This window comes from Sciurus vulgaris, assembly GCF_902686455.1.
Source record: "Sciurus vulgaris genome assembly, chromosome: X".
Classification (NCBI taxonomy): domain Eukaryota; kingdom Metazoa; phylum Chordata; class Mammalia; order Rodentia; family Sciuridae; genus Sciurus; species Sciurus vulgaris.
This window is the reverse complement of record NC_136471.1, coordinates 79,723,906-79,743,533: the sequence shown is the minus strand read 5'-3', so window position 1 is coordinate 79,743,533 and position 19,628 is coordinate 79,723,906. Positions and strand designations below refer to the sequence as shown.

Sequence of the window (19,628 nt, the reverse complement as noted above, 5' to 3'; positions counted from 1 at the left end):
TTTCCCACCAACACTGTGCTAGCCTCTGGACCTCAAGTCACTGCATCAGCCAGAATGCAGAGATGGTCAGCCCATCAAAACAGCCCCAGCCCCCAATCTACACCAACCTCTGTGCTTTACACTAAGTTGGCTCAACAACTTGCTTGTCCACTCTCTCCTGCTGATGCTAGAGTAACAGCATCTTCTGTATGTGTTCATCTTCCAAAAGCCTGAGACTTCAACACACTATACACTCCTCACAGTGATTCATGGAAAGAGATTTGATGCTCTGGGGACATGGCAGTAGGAATGATACCAAGTCTCAGCATGACCTGAATGGACATCTTGCGTGGAGTGGCTAGAAAAGGAGCAGGCTGCTGTCACCCCAGATCTGCAAGGCCCCTAGGGACCCCTGGTCCAGAAACAGGGCAACCTGTTACCCAGAGTTCAGGAAGTAGCTTGCAACTACAGGTCTTAGAGACATACCTTGCAAAACTAGAAGTAGGAGCCCAAGAGGGAAAGGAGGCTAATGAATCAAAGCTCTACACCCAGGGAGCTTGAGACTGGATGCTAGACTTCCTCACGCAAGCGCGTTTCCAGGGGGCTGGCAGGGCCCCTTCTCACTGCCAAGTTGCAAAGTTGTGTGGTCACCTCCCCCCTTCCAGCCTCCCCCTGCCGCTTGTGCCCTCAGCCCTCGCCTCCCTGAGCCAGGACAAAGCCCCGGCAGTGACTGGGAGGGGAACAGGAGGAGGGACAGAGGGATGAGGAAGGCTGCACAAAGGAATTCCTCACCCCAAGCCCCCTGACCGCCAGCGAGTAAAGAAGCAGATCTGCTCTCCCTCCCACTTGCTTCCTCCTGTCTTCCCACCCTGGCTGAGCCAGGCCATAGAGCAGCGGCAGGCCTTGGAAGAGGACCTACACATCCTCCTGTAGGTGGCAACAGTGCCACCTGTTTGACCGGTGGGGCTGAGCCAAGGACTGGAAGAGGGAGGAGGCAGACAACTCGGAGTGGAGCTGGGAAGCAGTGCAGAGCAGTGCAGAGCAGAGAACAGAGCAGAGCTGCCGCTGAGATAAGGTGTGAGGGCTTGGGAAGGCTGGGGGCTACAGGCGGGAGCTGGGAGGCGAAGACTGGCTCCACTGGGTAATGATCGGGATCCACGGATTGGGCAGAACCCCTGTCGGATCCCCTGCTTGGGGTTCTCAGGCTGCTCAGATCCTGATCCCATCCTACAGGTAGCTCCTGGAGGGAGGTGGGACTCTGGAAGACGGTCTGGTCTACAGGGGTAGGACCTCAGGGGAGGCAAGAGGTATGGACTGAGCCCAGAACAGAATACCACAACCCAGTCCTGGGATGGGGAAAGGCAGGGCCCTTCCTTTGGTTTGGCTGACTCCTGGGAATGGGCTGAGGGAGCCGGGAGAGATTTCTTTCCCCAAGTCTGGCCCCCCACCCCTCCAACCCCTACCCATCCCTCCTTTCCTAAGGTGAGAATAGAGTAAAGCGGTCAGTTTCAGGAACAGCCACACCCATCCTCCTTGAAGAGGCCCAGCCACTGTGTTTCCCGAAGACTCCACAGCCTCAGGGGAGCCTAGATGACAAGGAGTCCTCTTCCTTAGGCCACACACACTCACATTGTATGTATTCAAGAGCTCCTTCACATACTCCAAGTCATCTAGAAATCCATTCATATTGACAGCCACTAGTGCACACACACATATATATGCTAACACAAATTGCACACACTCTCATGTAGAATCATAATCACATATCCAGCCCAGTTAGAGGATCAGCCAGACCCAGAAGTCCAAGGCACAAGGATCCCCTGCCCCAAGACAACCACACCCCCCACACATACCTTTGCCCTCTGTGTGTTGTACTTTCACCGAAGCTAACTCAGGGTGGGGCGGGGAAGGCGGGGACTGGGTTTCTGGTTGGGGGGTGTGACTGGGCAGGATGACTGGGCAGGAAAGGACAAGAGTAGGGTGGGAGGGCTCGGATTTTCTAGAAGTGTGCAAGAACAAAAATGATTCCTTTAGAAGGCTGGAAGTGACCCAGGCAACCTGTTCCCCCTCAAAGCTTTCTCTTATTGGCAGTGCCCCCTACCCCCTGGGAAGTGGACACAGAGAATCTTTCAGTCAGGGCTTTGTGGTTTGTACAATCTCTGTATCCATAGCAACTAGCCAACTAGCTAGGCCTCCCTTAGCCCCAGGTCAGAGCTGGAACCTCTGCTTCAGGTTACTCTTGCTTCCTGGGCTGGAAGGTAACTCACATGGGGCTGCCTCTAACTTGGCCAGATCTGCCTCAACTTGCTGAACTGAGTTTGCCCCTCCCTGGGGCAGTTTTCCTGAGCTTCCACTCTGGGCAAGCACTCCAACCCCAGAAATGGATGCTGTTAAATAGGGAGGAGCTGGAGAGAGTGGGTATGCATTCTGCCTGCAAAGAGGTTGGACCTCCTGGGTGTCCCACTGACCTTCCAGGTATGAAGAATCAAGGGGTAGAATGACCCCAGAGACTTTTTACAAGGCATGGAGCCAGAGTTGTTCACCTCATACAATCCAGCACTCTGGGCCTACCCCATGACCTCCCTCTGTTGCCAAGCAGTGGCCCAGGACTCTGCCCCTCCCATGGGCTCCTCAGATGCCTGGGAGGGAGGCTGGGATCTGCCCTCTGCCAGGGTCCCTGATGGCCGAGTGTCCCTTCCCCCAGGCCTTCACCATGGCCCCTGGCTGCTGCTCCGTCTGGGCCCGCTGCCTCCACTGCCTGTATAGCTGCCACTGGAGGAAATGCCCCAATGAGAGGATGAAAACGAGCAAGGTGGAGTAGGAATGGGGGAGGGAGGCTGGAAGGCAGAAGGCAGAGGCTGATTGGAGGGGATAAGGAGGCTAATTGCACTCCGAGGCAGCTGGGAGGAAGGGGTTTTTCTCTCCCCAGGAAGAAAATCTCCCTCAAATATGGAAAGAGCAGCCCAGAGCAGAGCAGCCCAATGCGTGGCAGGAAGCTCTCTTGAGCTGCCATCCACTGGGACTCTGAGTGCAAGATGGGGATCCATCATCTGTGAGCTTCTCTCCTGCCCCTTTGCAGTGCGACTGTATCTGGTTTGGCCTGCTCTTCCTCACCTTCCTCCTCTCCCTGGGCTGGCTGTACATCGGGCTCATCCTTCTCAATGACCTGCACAACTTCAATGAGTGTGTCATGGGCCCCACCCTTTCCTCAGCATATATGTCAACCGATTCCCCTCCCTGGGGACCCCTGGGTGTTCAACCTTCACCATTGGTCATTGACCAGCCCTAGCTCTCCTGCTATTCAACCTTCTTAGAAAATTCCTCCATGAACTCTCCCCAATCCTTGGAGCCCCTGGTCCCATGAAGGGCTTTCCCTCACTCCCTTCTGGTCCTCCTGGATCCACCCACCCCAAATCCCCTCAGGTCACTATTGACAGCCCTTCCCCCACTTGGACACCTCCTTCTCCCCTTCCACAGATTCCTATTCCGCCACTGGGGACACTGGATGGACTGGTCCCTGGCATTCCTGCTGGTCATCTCTCTACTGGTCACATATGCATCTTTGCTATTGGTGGGTCTAGGGATAACCAACCTATGCCCAACCTCAGCCCTTTTTCCTGCTTACCTCTACCCTCTCATTCTCATCCTGGCCACTGAAGGGAGGGGCCTGATTCTTGGGTGGGAGGGAGGGAGGTTCCAGACTGTAAAACCCTTTATAGTGACCTTGCCCTGATCTTGGCACCTCCTAAGTCCTACTACCTTCTACCCACAGCTCCTGGCCCTGCTCCTGCAGCTCTGTGGACAGCCTCTGCATCTGCACAGTCTCCACAAGGTAGAGTGAGGGTAACAGTGAGTGGGAGAGGAGACCACTGGGCTGAGGGCTTGGCTGGCTGTTTTCTGAGGACTTCATTTCTTAAAATTTGTTCGGTTTAGATATACATGAGAGTAGAGTGTATTTTGACATATTATTCATACATGGAGTATAACTTAGGATCCCATTCTTGAGGTTGTACATTATGTGGCATTTCATTGGTTGTGTATTCATATTGAAGACTTCATTTTTATATCCATGGAGTCAAGTTCAAGTCCTGAAACCCAGTAAATATTTATTGAGTCAAAGAAGGAAAATTGATGTGTCAGAGGAAGGGAAGGATCCTTCCTCAACAGAGTGAGGGGGTAGCCAAGGTAACCAAAAGTTCAGGTTGACAAAAAGGGACCCATTCATCCCTGACCCTTCAGGTGCTGCTGCTCCTCATTATGCTTCTTGTGGCCACTGGCCTTGTGGGACTGGACATCAAATGGCGGCAGGAGTGGCATAGCTTACGTCTGTCACTGCAGGTGAGTGGCAGATCTCCAGTGGATGCCTCGACCTATGGCCAGTCCCAGAATATACTACTCCCTGGTCCCCCCAAACTGCAGGTGCCTCTGAACTCCAACAGTCAGGCCCTAAGAGAGAAGGGAAAGGAGCACTAGGAAGAAGAGCCCTGCTCACCAGCTCTTATTCACAGGCCACAGCCCCATTCCTTCATATTGGAGCAGTCGCTGGAATCACCCTCCTGGCCTGGCCTGTGGCTGATACCTTCTACCGTATCCGCCCAAGAGGTGCCAACTATAATCCCTACTCATTCTCATTGGCTACTAGTGCTTCTGCCTCCTGTCGCTCACCTAGTTTGTTGTACCTGCACTCTGCCTTCTCCCTAGAGCTCCACCAATGCCCTTTCTCCAAAGTCTGTCCCTATTCCCAACAGGTCCCAAGATTCTGCTACTGCTCCTATTTTCTGGAGTTGCCCTGGTCATCTACATGGCCCCCCTATTCATCTCCTCACCCTGCATCATGGAACCCAGAGATTTACCCGCTAAGCCTGGGCTGGTGGGACACCGAGGGGCCCCCATGGTGAGTAATGGGCAGGATTCTGGGAAAGCAAGGAGGATCAGCTCCTCTCCACTGCAGGGACCAGGTCTATAGGTCCCCAAACTCCTACCCTTCCCGGCTACCACCTCTCTTTTCCAGCTGGCCCCCGAGAACACCCTGATGTCCCTGCGGAAGACAGCAGAATGTGGAGCTGCTGTGTTTGAGACTGATGTGATGGTCAGGTGATGGAGGGTGGGGCTCAGGGGATCTGGGGGCTGAGGGACACAGGGGAGGAGCTCAGAAAAAAATGAACAGCTCCAGAGCTTGGCCCTCTGATGCCCCTTATGCTCTCAGCTCCGACGGGGTCCCCTTTCTCATGCATGATGAGCAGCTGAGCAGAACCACGGATGTAGCCTCTGTGTTCCCAGCCAGAACCACAGCCCACAGCAGTGAATTTTCCTGGGCTGAACTGAAGAGACTCAATGCTGGGGCCTGGTTCCTAGAGGTGAGGAGAGCATCTGAGAAGAGGCAGCCATCTGCAGGGACACTTGGAGAGGGCAGAGTTCAATTCACTAATAAGCATCTGCTGAGTCATGTACTAGCCAGTAAGAACACAGTGTCTGCCCTCAAGTCACTCCCACTAGGAAGAAAGAGCACAGGCACCAGGCAAGTAGAATAGGAAGTCTAGAAAAATAAAAATATTTACCTTGGCTGTGCAATTGCACATGCCTATAATCCCTGCTATTAGCCAGGCACAGTGGCACATGCCTGTAATCCCAGCAAATAGGGAGTCTGAGGTAGGAGGTTTGCAAGTTGGAGGTCAGCCTGAACAATTTAGCAAGACCAATGACTGGAAAAAAAAAGGGTTGGGGAGGCATTGAGGACATATTTCAGTGGTAGGGTGCTTGTCTAGAATATCCAAGGCTCTGGATTTGATCCCCAACACCACACACACACACACACACACACACACAAGCGTACACACACACAGGCCAGGGGATGTAGCTCAGTGGTAAAATGTCCTCTGAATTCAAAAAAAGTGAGGGAGGAATCTAATCCTAATTACTCAGGAGGCCAAAGTGGGAGAATTGCAAATTCAAGGCTAGCCTGGGCAACTTTGCAAGACCCTGGCTTGAAATAAAAATCTTAAGAAGGTTTATGGATATAGCTCAGTGGTAGATCATTTGCCTAGCGTACGTGAAGCCCTGGGTTCAATTCCCAATACTGAATTTTTTTTTTTTTTGTCCTGGACAGAGAGGAGAGCAAGAAGTCACTGGCAGGGCAGGTGTGGGAGCAAATCAGGAATGTATTCACACAGGAGAGGATGTGTGAGCAGCAAGTGACATGAAAATTTGCTCATAAGATGGGTAAAACAAAGATAGGGAATTCTTTTTGCAGTATTGGGGATGGAACCCAGGACTTTGTACATGCAAGGCAAACACTGAGCTACACCCCCATAGCTGGGGACAGGGAATTCTAGTCAGAAGGAAAAGCATGTAATAAAGGCCAGAAGTATGAAAAAGTGTGTTCCCAGAGAACAAAAAGTGGTTCAATAATTGGGAGATATGATTCATAGGAGTGGTGGGAAGCAGAGGCTTAGTCTTGAAGGACTTTGAATGCCAGACTCAGAAGTGTGGACATCAATCCCATAGGTGGCAAAAATGTTTAAAAAGATACTTTGTTTTTCAGGTCCTCTTTTTCTGATTATAAAAGCAATACTTGTTTGTTGTAAAAAAAATAATTAAAACATCAGAGAATCCAGAAATCAAAGTTTTCATAATTCAACCCATCTGAAATAGTCACTGTTCACAGTTAGAGATATATATTTGCATATATATATATATATACATATATATTTGCATATATTTTACATAAATAGGATCATGACACAGACTTGCAATTTGGGTTTTTATTTTTGTAATTTTTAAAAATTTATATATGATGGCATATCAGACTGATTAGGAACAAGTGATGTCTGAATTTGAGTCCTAGCTCCACCACTTACTAGCTGTGTGACTCTGTGCAACATTCTCAGCCTCTATTTCCTCCTTTGAACAATGGGAATAAGAACAGCACCTACCTTTTAGGGTTATTGGAAGGATTAAGTCAGTTCATACACATGAAGTACTTGGAACATTGTCTTACACATAGTAAGTACTCAGTACAAGTGTTATATAGCTAACTCTATCCATGTCATCAAATAGGAAGAGAGGTCATTCATTGATCATAAGGGAAGGCAAGTAGAATGGCAGGGTCTTGGGATAGCTACTGGGGGAATGTGGGAGGGAGCAAATCAAGAGCAAGTGAAGGGTTTGCTAAGCACTACTGAGCAAAAAACAGGACAACAGTACTCAACACTCCACATACTGTGCTCGCTTGTGGCAGCACTCAGGCCCCCATTCTAGGGATGGAGGAGACAGTTGAGGAATTGGATCAGACTTTGGAAATTGTAGGGCAGGTGGATCAGGATGGGAGTTGACAGCACTGTGGAAAAATAATTAAAGCTGTGGATAGACAATGGGTGGGGATGTAGGTGCAAACAGACAGATGTAGGCTGAAGGACTGGAAGGAAATCAGAGGCTCAGGATCCCAGAGGTCTCCATGAGGCTGAATAAAAGGTGTAATAGAAGAAAAGGAAGTTAGAAAACTAGAAGGTGTGTAATTGAGATCAAAGAATAAGGTATCAGATAGTCTGGAAGAAAGCTACTGTTCAGAGAAAGACAGACCCTGGTTCAGAGGGGGCCAGAAGTTGGACATCAAGTAGGAGATATAAGTGAAGATGGTAAGGATGAGGGCAACCTGGAGACCTCTTATGTTGTTGAAATAATTTTCCTTTCTTATAGAGGCAGCCCTTCTGGGGGGCCAAGCAGCTATCAGGCCCTGATCGGAAAGAGGCTGAGAATCAGACAGTACCAGCATTGGAAGAGCTATTGAAGGAAGCAGCAGTCCTCAACCTTTCCATCATGTTTGACTTGCGCCGTCCTCCACAAAACCACACATATTATGACACCTTTGTCAACCAGACATTGGAGACTGTGCTGAGTGCAGGGGTGCCCCAAGCCATGGTGATGTTGTCAGGGCTCCCAAGGAACCCCATTTGCCCCCTTTTCCTACCCTGCCTACCTTAGGCCATGATGATGATTTGGAGGCTGCCCCCACCCACTCACACGCCCTATTCAATGGCCAAACCTCTCTGCCCCTGCCCCTGTCCCAAGATTTCCTAGGTCTTCCTCACCTTCATGCCTATCTTCCCTAAACCACAGGTCCTTTGGCTACCAGATGAAGATCGGGCTAATGTCCAACAGCGTGCACCCAGGATGCGCCAGATATATGGACAGCAAAGAGGCAACAGAACTGAGAGGCCCCAGTTTCTCAACCTTCCCTATCAAGACCTTCCACTGTTAGATATCAAGTGAGTGCCAGAGAAAGGAACTGAGGGGATCCAAAGTTTTACTGCTAGAGAAGAACCAATGAAGAGAAGGCCAAGGTTATTCACTTATTCACTCATATAACATATATTTGTCAAACACTTGCTGTGTATCAGGTAGTAGTTATTGTAGGTTTTGGGGACACAAACATGAATAAGATAGAGAAGGTCCGTTCTTTGATGGAGTTTATGTACTAGTGAAAAAGATAGACAATAAGCCACTTGAAATACATGCATATTGAATAGTGATAAGTGAAGAGAAAATAGGCAGATTCTGTAGTCACTGGGGCTCAGAATAAGGAGATGGTGCCATAAGGCAGGGTTGCTACATTAGGAAGAGTGGGCTAAAGAGGTGATTTCTGAGCCAAGAACTGAGTGGTCACATAGAGCTAACTATGAGAAGAGATTCAGAGAAGCATGGATAGCAGACTAATGAGCAAGGTGAAGTTGAAACTAGAGAGATAGGCAGGGGAAAAGTTGGGTAGGGCCTTGTAGACCATGAGAAGTACTTTAGCTTTTATTCTACACTGAATGGATCAGTTTAAGAGAGGATGAATCCAAAAGAGAGTAAGAGATAGGAGTGTTCCAGATGTGAAACAGGTCTCAGAAGGTGACCAAGCTGGTAAAAATGATGGACTTCAAAGCATGAGGTTGCCAAGGGCTCATAATGTCCTTGTGCTAAATTTTTTTAAGATAATGTGAACTAAATGATGGCTTAGTTATCATAAGTGTTTTAAGGACCTTACTCTAAATTGTCACCATGGAGGAAGATATGACATAGAAACCTGCACCTTAGTCTTGTCCTGATCAGTGTTGACTGCTGATTATGTTTCCAAAAGATATGTATTGTTAATGAATACACTGATGATGGGATCAAATCCTGCAAGGGTATGTGCTCTAAAATGATGGGCCAAACCTATCAAGATGAAACATAAAAGGGATGCCAGACACAGTAGCACATGTCTGTAATCCCAGTGACTAGGGAGGCTGAGGTAGGAAGATCACAAGTTTGAGTCCAATCTGGGCAATTTAGTGACACTCTGTCTCAAAAAGTTAGAAAATGATTAAAAGTTCTGGGAATGTAACTAGTGGTACAATACCCCTGAGCTCAATCTTGGGTACTGTAAAAATAATAACCATGATAATAATTTCAATAGCACAAACACAAGAGAGAAGACACTGGCATCAGCAGAAATGTGTGGAATAGACCAGGGATTTGACTAAACAATGGGCATAGTGAGTCATCTGTATGAGATGAAATTGCCAGAGGCTATTCTGAGTCTGGGCTGCCCTCATACAGGCATAGTATCCAGAGGCAGGAGGAAATAATTTTGCTTTACTCAAAGCTGGCCCAAGCTAATCCAAGCTACTCAGGAGGCTGAGGCAGGAGGACTGCAAGTCCTCAGCACCTTAGTGAGGCCTTGTCTCAAAATAAGGAGTAGCTGGGTGCGGTGGAGCAGCCTGTAATCCCAGCGGTTTGGGAGGCTGAGGCTGGAGGATCATGAGTTCAAATCCAGCCTCAGCAACTTAGCAAGTCCTAAGCAACTCCGTGACTCAGTGAGAAGACCCTGTCTCAAAATAAACTGTAAATAAGGTCTGGGGATGTGGATTAGTAGTTAAGCACCCCTGAGTTCAATCCCCAATAGCAAAAAATAAAAATAAAAAAATAAAAAGGACCGGAGATGTAACTCAGTGGGAAAGCACATCTGGGTTCAATCCCCAGTACCAAAAGAAAAAAAAAAAACAGCTGGTTCATGCCTGTTTGGGAGTATAAGTGTTCAGAAGTTGGCTCTATATTTTCAGAGGAATATTGATAAACTGGAGTAAGGTCAGATTTAGAAAGTCATGTAAAGGGAAGGAATTAGTAACCCAGGTGCCAGGAGTAATGATTGAAGGAAATGGGGCTCTTGGGCCTGGAGAAGAGAAGGATCAGCGAGACATCACCTGTGTTCCTCAGACCTCCAATGGGCTATCATGTGACAAATGGGAGAGATATATTTGTGCGACCCCAGACAGCAAAACTAGGACTTGTGAATGGAATCCACCAAGAGTCTGAATTCACCTATGCAAAGAAAGCCACCTTTGGTCAGAGGCTGCTATGCAAAGTTAGAACTGATACTCACAGCATCACTGTAGATTCAAACAACACAGGAGGCTACCTCCCATGCCTCCTGCACCACTGTTCTGGATGTTCTGTCTCTTTCCCACTTCTACAGGGCACTGCATCAGGATAATGTCTCCGTGAATCTATTTGTAGTGAACAAACCCTGGCTCTTCTCCCTGCTTTGGTGTGCAGGAGTGGATTCAGTCACCACCAATGATTGCCAGCTGCTTCAGCAGATGCATTACCCCATCTGGCTTATTGTAAGGCTTTAGGACTGTCAATACTCCTCTCTGTTCTCCTTAACCCTGTCCCTCACTTCCTTACTTATTTCCCCCCATATATTACCCTTGGGATCTGACCACTGACAAGAGCCTTTTCCTATTTCCATAGTCGCCTCAAACCTATTTAATGATGTGGATCATTACCAACTGTGTCTCTACCCTGCTTCTTGTGTGGACCTTCCTCCTCCAGGGGTGAGTGTTTTGTGGGTCCTTACATTCTGGGTCTTTACTTTTCCCAGGCCCCTGGTGATAGTACTGATTCTGACCCATATGTGCTACCTGGGCCTTGGGGTTTGGTCTGTTTGGTTCCTTTAAGGTTCTTAGGTCCTTTCTTAAGCCACCAAATTGGTTTGAACCTGGGAAAAGCAAGTTTGGGGATCCCAGGGTCAGAAGGTCCTGCTTGAAGCTGGCTGAACTCACAATGGAAACCTTTTCTCCCTGTAGGAGATGTGCTAATGAAAGAGAGAGAACTGGTAAGAATGCCACCACTTCATTTTCTACTTCTAACCTTCTCCTTGCTCGTCCCTATATGACCCACCCTCTCCCCACCTCCCCAGGCTTAGAAACAACAGTGCTGTTGACCAGGATCAATAATGTCATGACAGATTGAATGCCCTGCCCTGGCCTCCCATCAGCTGGTGTCCAAGGCCTGTCTTCATTGGTCAATTGCAAGGGTGGAAGAGGGACTGAAGAGGAATACTCTGGGGTAGTGTGTTGTGGTATGGGGGGAATTTGGCCAAAAGGAGGTTTTGAATCAGGAGGGCCCTCTGCCCAGATGGTGGGCATGCCTCAAACTGCCATGGAATCTGCTCCCCTCAGCATTTTTACCTGAGATGGTTGGGAAAACAGTGAGTCATGAGAAGTTTCTCCCAAACTGAAACTAGATTGAGGAAGTAAAAGGAAGGTTGCCAAGATAATGTTTCAGACTTGTGTCCATGTGTTTTTGCATAGAAGGCATGGGTGTGTCAGGGTGGCACAGCTTAAAACAGTGACGGAAAGTGACCTCTCCTGGGGAACTCTAAGATGATAGAGACATGGTCCCCACTCAATGCAGTATCTCACCTGACCCTTGTGATTTAGCTGTTATTCTGCTTAGAGCCCATCTCGATATGTAATTATGTGCCTACATGTAGCTTTTTTTCTGGAAACAGCCTTTTCTTCAAGACTAGACGGTTCCTGTATCTTGTCTGTCAATCTGTTACTCAATGAATTTATTTCCCATTTGGTCACAGTCTAATCTTTTCTGCTGCTAGGACTAGGAGGATGCATCTTCCATCTCGGGTTGGATGTCACATGACATTGAGGGGTCATCGTGGGGAGATTCATGGGTTGGAGGTGGGAGGACAACCACCTGCGACAATGAAAGATTATCAGAAGCAAGCTGGAAAGAAGCCACCACTGGGAATGTTCCTGGTGGCCCAACTGAGCTGTGTAGGGTTGCGCTGTAGCTCCACCTTGTGGTCACTCGCCCCAAAAGGAGGGCCGCGTCCGTCGTCACCATGACGTGTTTGTTGAATGCCACCTGTTTTTCATGCCGTCGGGGATTCATGTCCTTGACCGCGGACTCTCGGGGTACGGTATGATTTCCATAAGTTTTCGCTCCTCTAGGCTGTGCGCAGGGTTTTGTTTCCAGCCCAGCCTTCCCCTCGAGGAGCAAGTTCCCCAGTGTGATCGCTGCTCGTAACTGCCAGTGTGGAACTGGCCTGGGATGAGGAGTCTGGCAAAAAGGGGGCGGGAGAGGGCTAAGTCAAAAACTGGGACAAGAGACCGCACAGTGACTGACCCTACGGTCCTCCATTATACTGACATTCGCCCTGATTCGTGCGTCCACACAAAGGTCAGTCTAATTAAGGCTCTGGCCTGGTCAGGAGACTCATTTTTCAATTTCTCCTCTTTGGTCAGACTGGGACCTAGGCAGGCAAGACAAGAACCCCGGGACCAGACCCTTGAACCCTCTGTTGCAGGGCTGCCAAGGGAACTACAATTCCCAATAAACCTCGGGGCATTTCCGGTCTCGGGATTGACGGAGGCGCGTTTGAATTTGTTCCCGCCCCCTCCTACTTGTGAACCCCGCCCCTTCCCTTCGTCGCCCCGCCCCTTCCATGCACACACATGCACATGCATACTCAGTCAACGGTCCACGCCAACATACCTGGCCTGCAGCTGGCACAGGGGGCGGGGTCACCGGCGTGCGACTTGCAGGGAGGCTGGAGCGCACTGGGAACCAACGTGGCGGCTGCTGCCTGGGACCTGGTCTTGGAGATCCACGCCACCTTGCACTGGGCAGGTCTTCCCACACTGCTTTTCAAGCCGCATTTCCTTATTTCCCCCCATTCCCGATACTGACCCCCTAGTCAGGCCGATTACCGACCTCGGCTCTGGAGCCCCCAGTCTGGCAGGCACATCAGGGGTGTCACCTCTCAGCATGTACCTCCCTTCCCCTATCCCTTCTTTTCTATTCCCAGTCAGTCGCCCAGACTCGCAGCCCTGCAGCCTCTTCCTCTCTCACCTCCCGACCTCACCCTGTCGTCCTCCAGTGTCTCCACCCCCACAGCCCCAACCTCCTAGTAGCTCCCACAGCTCTCAGCTGTAGTCCTCTAACCTCAGCGTCCTGGTACCCAACTAGAACGCCAGTGCCCAGCTCCAGCCCTTGGCCTTGGGTACTCAGTCCTGAGCCTGCCACTGCAAATCCTTACTCTTTTCCCAGGAGGACTAGACAGCTACAGCACGCCTAAACCCTATGAGGCCCTGAACTAGAGACTGAAACTGACAAAAACTTGATGGTGGAGGGCCAGGGGGAGCTGCTCATTGGGGTTCGGGTGCAGTTGCTTGTTATTTTTAGCTGCTGACTCACTGCTCCTGGCATCCGGGTTTGGGGCTAGCAGGCTGGGCTAGGGGGCTATTAATAGAGCAGAGGCACAGCCCCGACCCAGTTCAATTTGGAAACACAGGGAGCAAGGATCCTCTTCCCTGCCAACCTGTCTTGTGGAATGTTGGGGTCTGAGGCAGTGACTGGGCCAGATGCTCTCTAGCTGCATCACTGCATCTCAGGCTAGTATCATTACCTTGGAACTCTTGGGGAAAAGCCCACGAGGACACTCCTGGGCACAGCTCTCCCCTCAGCTTGCCATTGCTTGGGGCTCTGCCACATTGAAGCTTCTGCTTTACTAGCCAAGAGAGCAGAGGAAAGTTTCAATGGAGAGGTTATTACAGCCATGGCCTTGACCTGCCTGGACTTGCTCCTGGGCCAGAATGATAGGTTGCTGGGAGGATAAATCTGTGGGTTTCTCGTCCCCAAAGGTTCTCGTAAAGACAGGGGGAGCTACCGACTTTTTATGTTTACCACTCTCCCTCTCTTGTTATTTTTTCCCTCTTGTTGGGCTCTGTCCCAACTCACAGGGGTCTGCAGACCTCATGATCTCTCCAGTTTTAGTGGAGAAACCTAATTCAGGAAAGCAACTGAGAAACTTGTCCCCATGGAAGTATGAATGATCCTTTATATTGTCATTCCCATGGGGCCTTCTTATTTTAATGGGTTAAAGTTGGACTTTCCTAATACATATATTGGGAATGGTGGGGAAATACTGATATTGGACTAATCATCAAAACTATTCGCGCCCCCTCTCAATTTGCCAGAATTCTCATTGAACCCACAATAACGCCCATCTTCCACCTCTTGCGAACCAGAAACTTCTGTCTTCAGCGATATAGGTTTTCGGCCCCCAGATGAAGCCATATTTGGGGGCAAGCGTGATATGTTTCTCCACACACAAAGACTGAAGTCACCTGATGAAGCTCTGTTTTCAAGAATGAGCTCAGATTATGAGACAGCAGCAAGCAGCACCGCCCCAACCCCGTCTATTTGCTGAGGGCGCAGAAGAGGCGGTGGAAGGAGAGAAATTGTCTCTCTCCCCGCAAATCCCTTCCCGAACTCCATTGCCTGTCTCAGCGCAGAGCGCACGGTCGCCTAGCAACCACAGCCGCCTGCAGGGGCGTAGGGACTGCTTTCCGCCTGTAGGGGGCGCCTATCTCCCTGGGGCCTCCGCCTGGAGCCCTAGCAATTGGGAGGGGGTTTCTTGTTAAGTGTCAGAGTCTCAGTGTTGCTGACCTCCTTGCCTTATCTGTGCTGTCCATTTTAAGTGTCAGAGAGCCCGTAGAGTGTGGAGAAGCTCACTATGAATCTGAAGGGAGTTTACTTGAATTAGTTAAAAAATGAAAAGAGGACGGGAGGGAGGAGTCAAAGGGGATGGGGCAGAACAAAATTGGGAGGAAAATTTGACCCTCTCCATTCACTTGAGGTTTCTGAATGCTTAATTCCTCTATCAGAGAAGTTCAGAAGGCCCAGGCTATCGGGAACTTTTTTTTTTTTTTTCCTGAACCACTTTTAGGATGTAGATAAGAGTTTAGCACACTTTATTGGCAAACTGCTGAGCTTATACAAGACTTCCAGCTCCCTACTTACCAGTCTAGTCTAGACCTGGTCATTAAGAAAGATATCCATTCATTCATTCACTCATTCATATATTCAACAATAATAATTAACACTAACCTACTACATGGTATGTTAAGTGTTCGACATTTAATCTTCACAAAAATGCTATGATTATTTCCATTTCAGATTTTAAAAACTGAGTCTCAGAGAAGGTAAATAATGTCCAAGGTCACATGACTGGTGACTGGGTTGGGTCTGACTGAACAACCACTCTGAGTCAGGACATAAGAAGATAGAAAACATGATCCTTCTCTCTTTTCTCTACTTAATAAACATCTAGTCACCTTTCAGGACCAAACTAAAGAGGTCCCTTTATGAAACTCTTCTTAAGTCCTCCCCCACCCAAGTAAAGTTAATAACTTGCTTTTCTGTACACCCCTCTGAAATAGCACTTTTCATTGATTTTACAATGATCTACTTCCATATTTCTATTACAGTAAGCATGTTGGCAGCAGGATTGTGTTCATCTCCACTTGGATATCTAATAGACATCTCAAATTCAACATATCCAAATCTGATTTTTCCCCAAAAATGACCCCTCCTACAGTCCTCATCAAAATCAATAGCAATTTCACCTTCCCTGTTGCTCTGGAAAAAAAAAAAAAAATCCTTGAAACCCCATTTTGTGATTTCAACAAATCCTGACATCTGTTCCTTCAAAATATACCCAGAATCCAACCATTTCTCATCACCTCCAGTGCTGCCACCTGTTCTAAGCCACAATTACCTTTCAGTTAGATCACTTCAGTAGCCTCCTGACTAGTCTCAGTGCTTCTACTCTCGCACCCTGCAGCCTATTGTCCACAAAGAAACTGGATCAATCATGATAAAACCAAGTCAGATCATGTTAGTTCTCTGCACAATACCTTCCAATGACTCTATCTCTGAGAGTAAAGCCAAAATCCTTACAATGGTCTTCAAGTCCCTAGGTATCTAATGCTTTATTGAATTTCTCCTGGTACTCTCACATTCTCTCACCAAAACATCCACTGGGTCCTCCCTTCTGTTCCTTGAATAAGCCAGGTACACCCTTACATAGGACCTTTGCACTGGCTGTTCCCTTGCTAGGTTTACTCTTAGAGCTGCATGGTACACTTCCTGACTTGCCACAAGTCTCTGCTCAATCGCGAACTTCTTGGTGAGGCTTATCCTCAATAACATATTTAAAATTCCTTCTTTCTAATTTCTAGGTTACAGTAAATACAGGGTATAAAGGAACAAGATAAATGACAACATGAAGGGGAAAAAAAACCCCAGACAAATCCAGAATGTAGGATATTCTACAAAACAATTGACTTGTACTCTTCAAAAAATGAACATGCTTAATTTTTTAAAAAAGATTGGGGACTGGGTGTGGGGATGTTGTTCCGTGGTAGAGCACTTGCCTGGCATGCATGAGGTCCTGGGTTCGGTCCCCAGTACTGAAAAAAGAAAAAAGAAAAAAAAATGGGGGACTTCCAGTTCTGGACCTGACTGAACTATACATACTTCTCCCTATTCCTCGCACTAAGTACAGTTAAAACTTTGGGCATTACATATAAAACAAACATAAGACTATAAGGAGAAAAGGGCAGACTGACTAGGAACCTCAGTGGCCAGAACCCATGGTGGTATGTTCCCTGGGTTTTCCTGTTGTCTCGCATATCCCAGACTGAGTGCTGGAGAAGCCAGCAGCTTGGAAAAGCCACCATGAACAGATGAGTAGGGAGATGTTCCCTAATAAAAGCTTCCTTTCTCTGGCCAAAAAAGATCAGCTTAGCCAGACAGAAAACTCTTAGACAATAACTACTAAAATCAAACACCACAGAACCTGCAGCTCTACCCAGGCTAGGAAAAGTCAAGTAGAAAATTGACTCTGTCCAGGCTTTCCCTCTCTCTCTGTGGTGGTATCAGAGAAAGCAAGGTAGAGAACCAGACTTCCATCCCCACAGGGTAATAAGACCTCCCTCCCTGTTGGATGATGTGAGAGTGTCAGCAGAAGCCTAGTGAAGAGTCAGAACTTTCACGACAATGAAGGATTAATGAAGTCTCTGCCCTCTGATTCCTCCCCTGTCAATCTTTCTTCCACCTCCTACCCATGGTGTCAGCGGATACTGCCTAGGGAAGTAAAGGGGCATTTCAACCTCTCCCAACCAGGGAGACACCAGTGGAGGCCTAGTAGGGAGCTGGAATATCCCTCTGCCAATCAGTAAGAAGGAACCCCTGCCTCACATATCAACTGAGGCCAAGGGGTGGGACTTGAACTTCTTGAACTTGAATCCTTACCTAGCAGTGACTAGGCAGTAGCCTCTTTCTCTGATGGCCATGGTATCTGAAAAAGCCTACCAAAACCAAGTTTTTTTTTTTTTTTTTTTTTTTTTGTGGTACTAGGGATCGAAGAAGTCAGGGCCTTGTGCTTGCAAGGCAAGCACTCTACCAGCTGAGCTATCTCCCCAGCCCCAAAACCAAGTTTTAAATAAAATCCAGAGCTTCAAAACAGATCCTTAAGGTGCAATTAAAAAAATATTCATCATTCCAAGAACCCTGAGACCCTCAACTTCAAGGAGAAATGATGAACAAACGCCAACACCAAGATGACAGAGAGGTTTTAATTATTTGAAAAGATCAAAAGTAACCAACATTTCAAAATAACTGCTTCAATGAGGAATTACAAACAAGGTTGAAATGAACAAAAAATAGAAAGTTTTGGCAAGGAAATAGGAGATTTAATGAAGAGTCACTTAGAAATTTTATAACAAGAAAACTATAATAACCAAACTAAAAAACTCATCACACATTCAAGGCCAGGCTGGGCAACTTAGCCAGAACTTGTCTCAAAATAAACAATAAAAAAGGGCTGAGAATGTGGCTCAGTGGCTATCAAGATTGTGGCCCTGGGTTCAATCCTTAGTACTATGGGAGAAGCGGGTGGCAAAATGAAGCAGAAATCAAGACATTCACAGACAAAGAAAAGCCAAGAGAATTTGTGCCAGCAGACCCACTCTAAAATAATGGCTAATGGAAGTTTTGAAAACATAAAAAGATAAAAGAGGAAATCTTGGAATCTCAGGAAGGAAGAAAGAATAGAATGAGCAAAAATTTGAGCAATTACAATAGACTTTCCTTCTCTTCAGTTGTCTGTGTTTGATAATTGAAGCAACGAGTATAACATTGTCTGATGTGGATCTCAATGTATTTAACATAATCATGTTACAAATGGGGGAGAATAAAGGGACTTGAAAAGAGTAAGGTTTCTACACTCTCCTTAGCCTAAATGATGACACCACTAGGTCTCTGAGGTGACAAAATAGTTCTGTATCTTGATTGAAGTTGTTGTTATAAGACTCTCCACCTGTGACAAAGTGGCCTAGAACTATATACACACTGTATCAATGTCAGTTTACTGGTTTGGATTTTGTACTGTAATTATGTAAGATATAATAATTGGGGGAAACTGGATGAAAGGTACGTAGGCTCTTTTTGTTCTCTCTCTGCAACTTCCTATACATCTGTAATTATTTCAAAATAAAAGTTGTTTTTATTTATTTTTGTTTCTATGTTTTGTTTTTGTGGTACTTGGGATTGAACCCAGGAGCACTCTTCCACTGAGCCATATCCACAACCCTTTTTATTTTTTATTTTGATACAGGACTCACTAAGGTGGTGAGACTGGCCTGGAACTATTGATCCTCTTGCCTCAGCCTCCCCAATAACTGGGATTGCAGATGTATGTCACCATGCCCAGCATAAAAGTTGTTTTAAAATATTGGGTCTATTCTAGGTTAAAAGTGACAAAAGACACAAATGCAATGTGAGAAACGATGCAGAAAGCAAGACATTTACAGACAAAGGAAAGCTAAGGGAATTTATTTCAACAGACCCACTCTAAAATAATGGCTAATGGATGTTTTCAAAATATTGATTAGATTCTGATTTTTTTAAATATAAAAGGCAAATTTGACAAACCTGGAATAAAAACTGCACATTAGATATTAGATGATATGAGATTATGCTTAGTTTTCTTAAGTGTCATAAATACTGTGCCTATGTGGGAGAATGGATTTATTACCAAGAGGTGCATGCTGCAGTACTTAGAAGTGAAGTGTAGTGAAACTTACATTCAAATGGGTCAGAAAAAAGAGTAGAAGGATCCCTACATGAGCAAATGAAACAATATATTACCACTTGTTGACTTGATGAGGTAGACATACAGTGGTATTCACTGTACTATTCTTTCAACATTTTTGTATGTTGGTAAATTTTCCTTTTCAAAAAAGTTGGAGGAGGCAAGCTTGGTGGCATACATGTATAATCCCTGTGACACATGAGGCTGAGGCAGGCAGGAGGTTCACAAGTTTGAGGCCAACCTCGGCAATTTAGCAAGACTCTGAGCAACTTAGTGGGATCCTGTTTCAAAATAAAAAGGGCTAGGGATGTGGCTCAGTGGTAAAGCACCTCTGGGTTCAATAGGCAGTAGTGCCAAAAAAAGTTGGAGGAGATATGTGGAGGATACA

At 47.2% G+C, this 19,628-nt stretch overlaps 1 protein-coding gene and 2 long non-coding RNA genes across 5 annotated transcripts in view; 1 reads left to right on the top strand and 2 right to left on the bottom strand.

Moving 5' to 3' along the window:
- Nucleotides 1-1,874, bottom strand: part of LOC306651942 — a 48,670-nt gene extending 46,796 nt beyond the window's left edge. Inside the window, exon 1 of the long non-coding RNA XR_013761247.1 lies at nucleotides 1,833-1,874. This is a non-coding gene — a long non-coding RNA (uncharacterized lncRNA). The remainder of the gene's footprint in view (nucleotides 1-1,832) is intronic.
- GDPD2 (glycerophosphodiester phosphodiesterase domain containing 2) lies at nucleotides 782-11,869 on the top strand. 3 transcript variants are annotated; one of them, XM_079124905.1, is made up of 16 exons: nucleotides 782-1,054; nucleotides 2,684-2,791; nucleotides 3,059-3,162; nucleotides 3,457-3,550; nucleotides 3,752-3,811; nucleotides 4,219-4,317; nucleotides 4,488-4,581; nucleotides 4,728-4,873; nucleotides 4,991-5,073; nucleotides 5,186-5,336; nucleotides 7,675-7,896; nucleotides 8,095-8,243; nucleotides 10,475-10,622; nucleotides 10,753-10,835; nucleotides 11,088-11,116; nucleotides 11,201-11,869. In XM_079124905.1, exons 2-16 carry the CDS (start codon nucleotides 2,693-2,695, stop codon nucleotides 11,251-11,253), a joined length of 1,614 nt encoding a protein of 537 aa, XP_078981031.1. In that variant the 5' UTR covers nucleotides 782-1,054; nucleotides 2,684-2,692; the 3' UTR covers nucleotides 11,254-11,869. The 3 variants fall into 3 exon arrangements, with proteins under 3 accessions (XP_078981031.1, XP_078981033.1, XP_078981032.1); XM_079124906.1 differs by lacking the exon at nucleotides 782-1,054 and adding an exon at nucleotides 2,436-2,454; XM_079124907.1 differs by lacking the exon at nucleotides 2,684-2,791.
- Nucleotides 11,600-14,269, bottom strand: LOC306651943. The gene is made up of 2 exons (XR_013761248.1): nucleotides 12,796-14,269; nucleotides 11,600-12,360 (listed from the first exon to the last, which is right to left on the bottom strand). It is a non-coding gene; the product is annotated as an uncharacterized lncRNA (long non-coding RNA).
- Nucleotides 14,270-19,628: the final 5,359 nt, after the last annotated feature.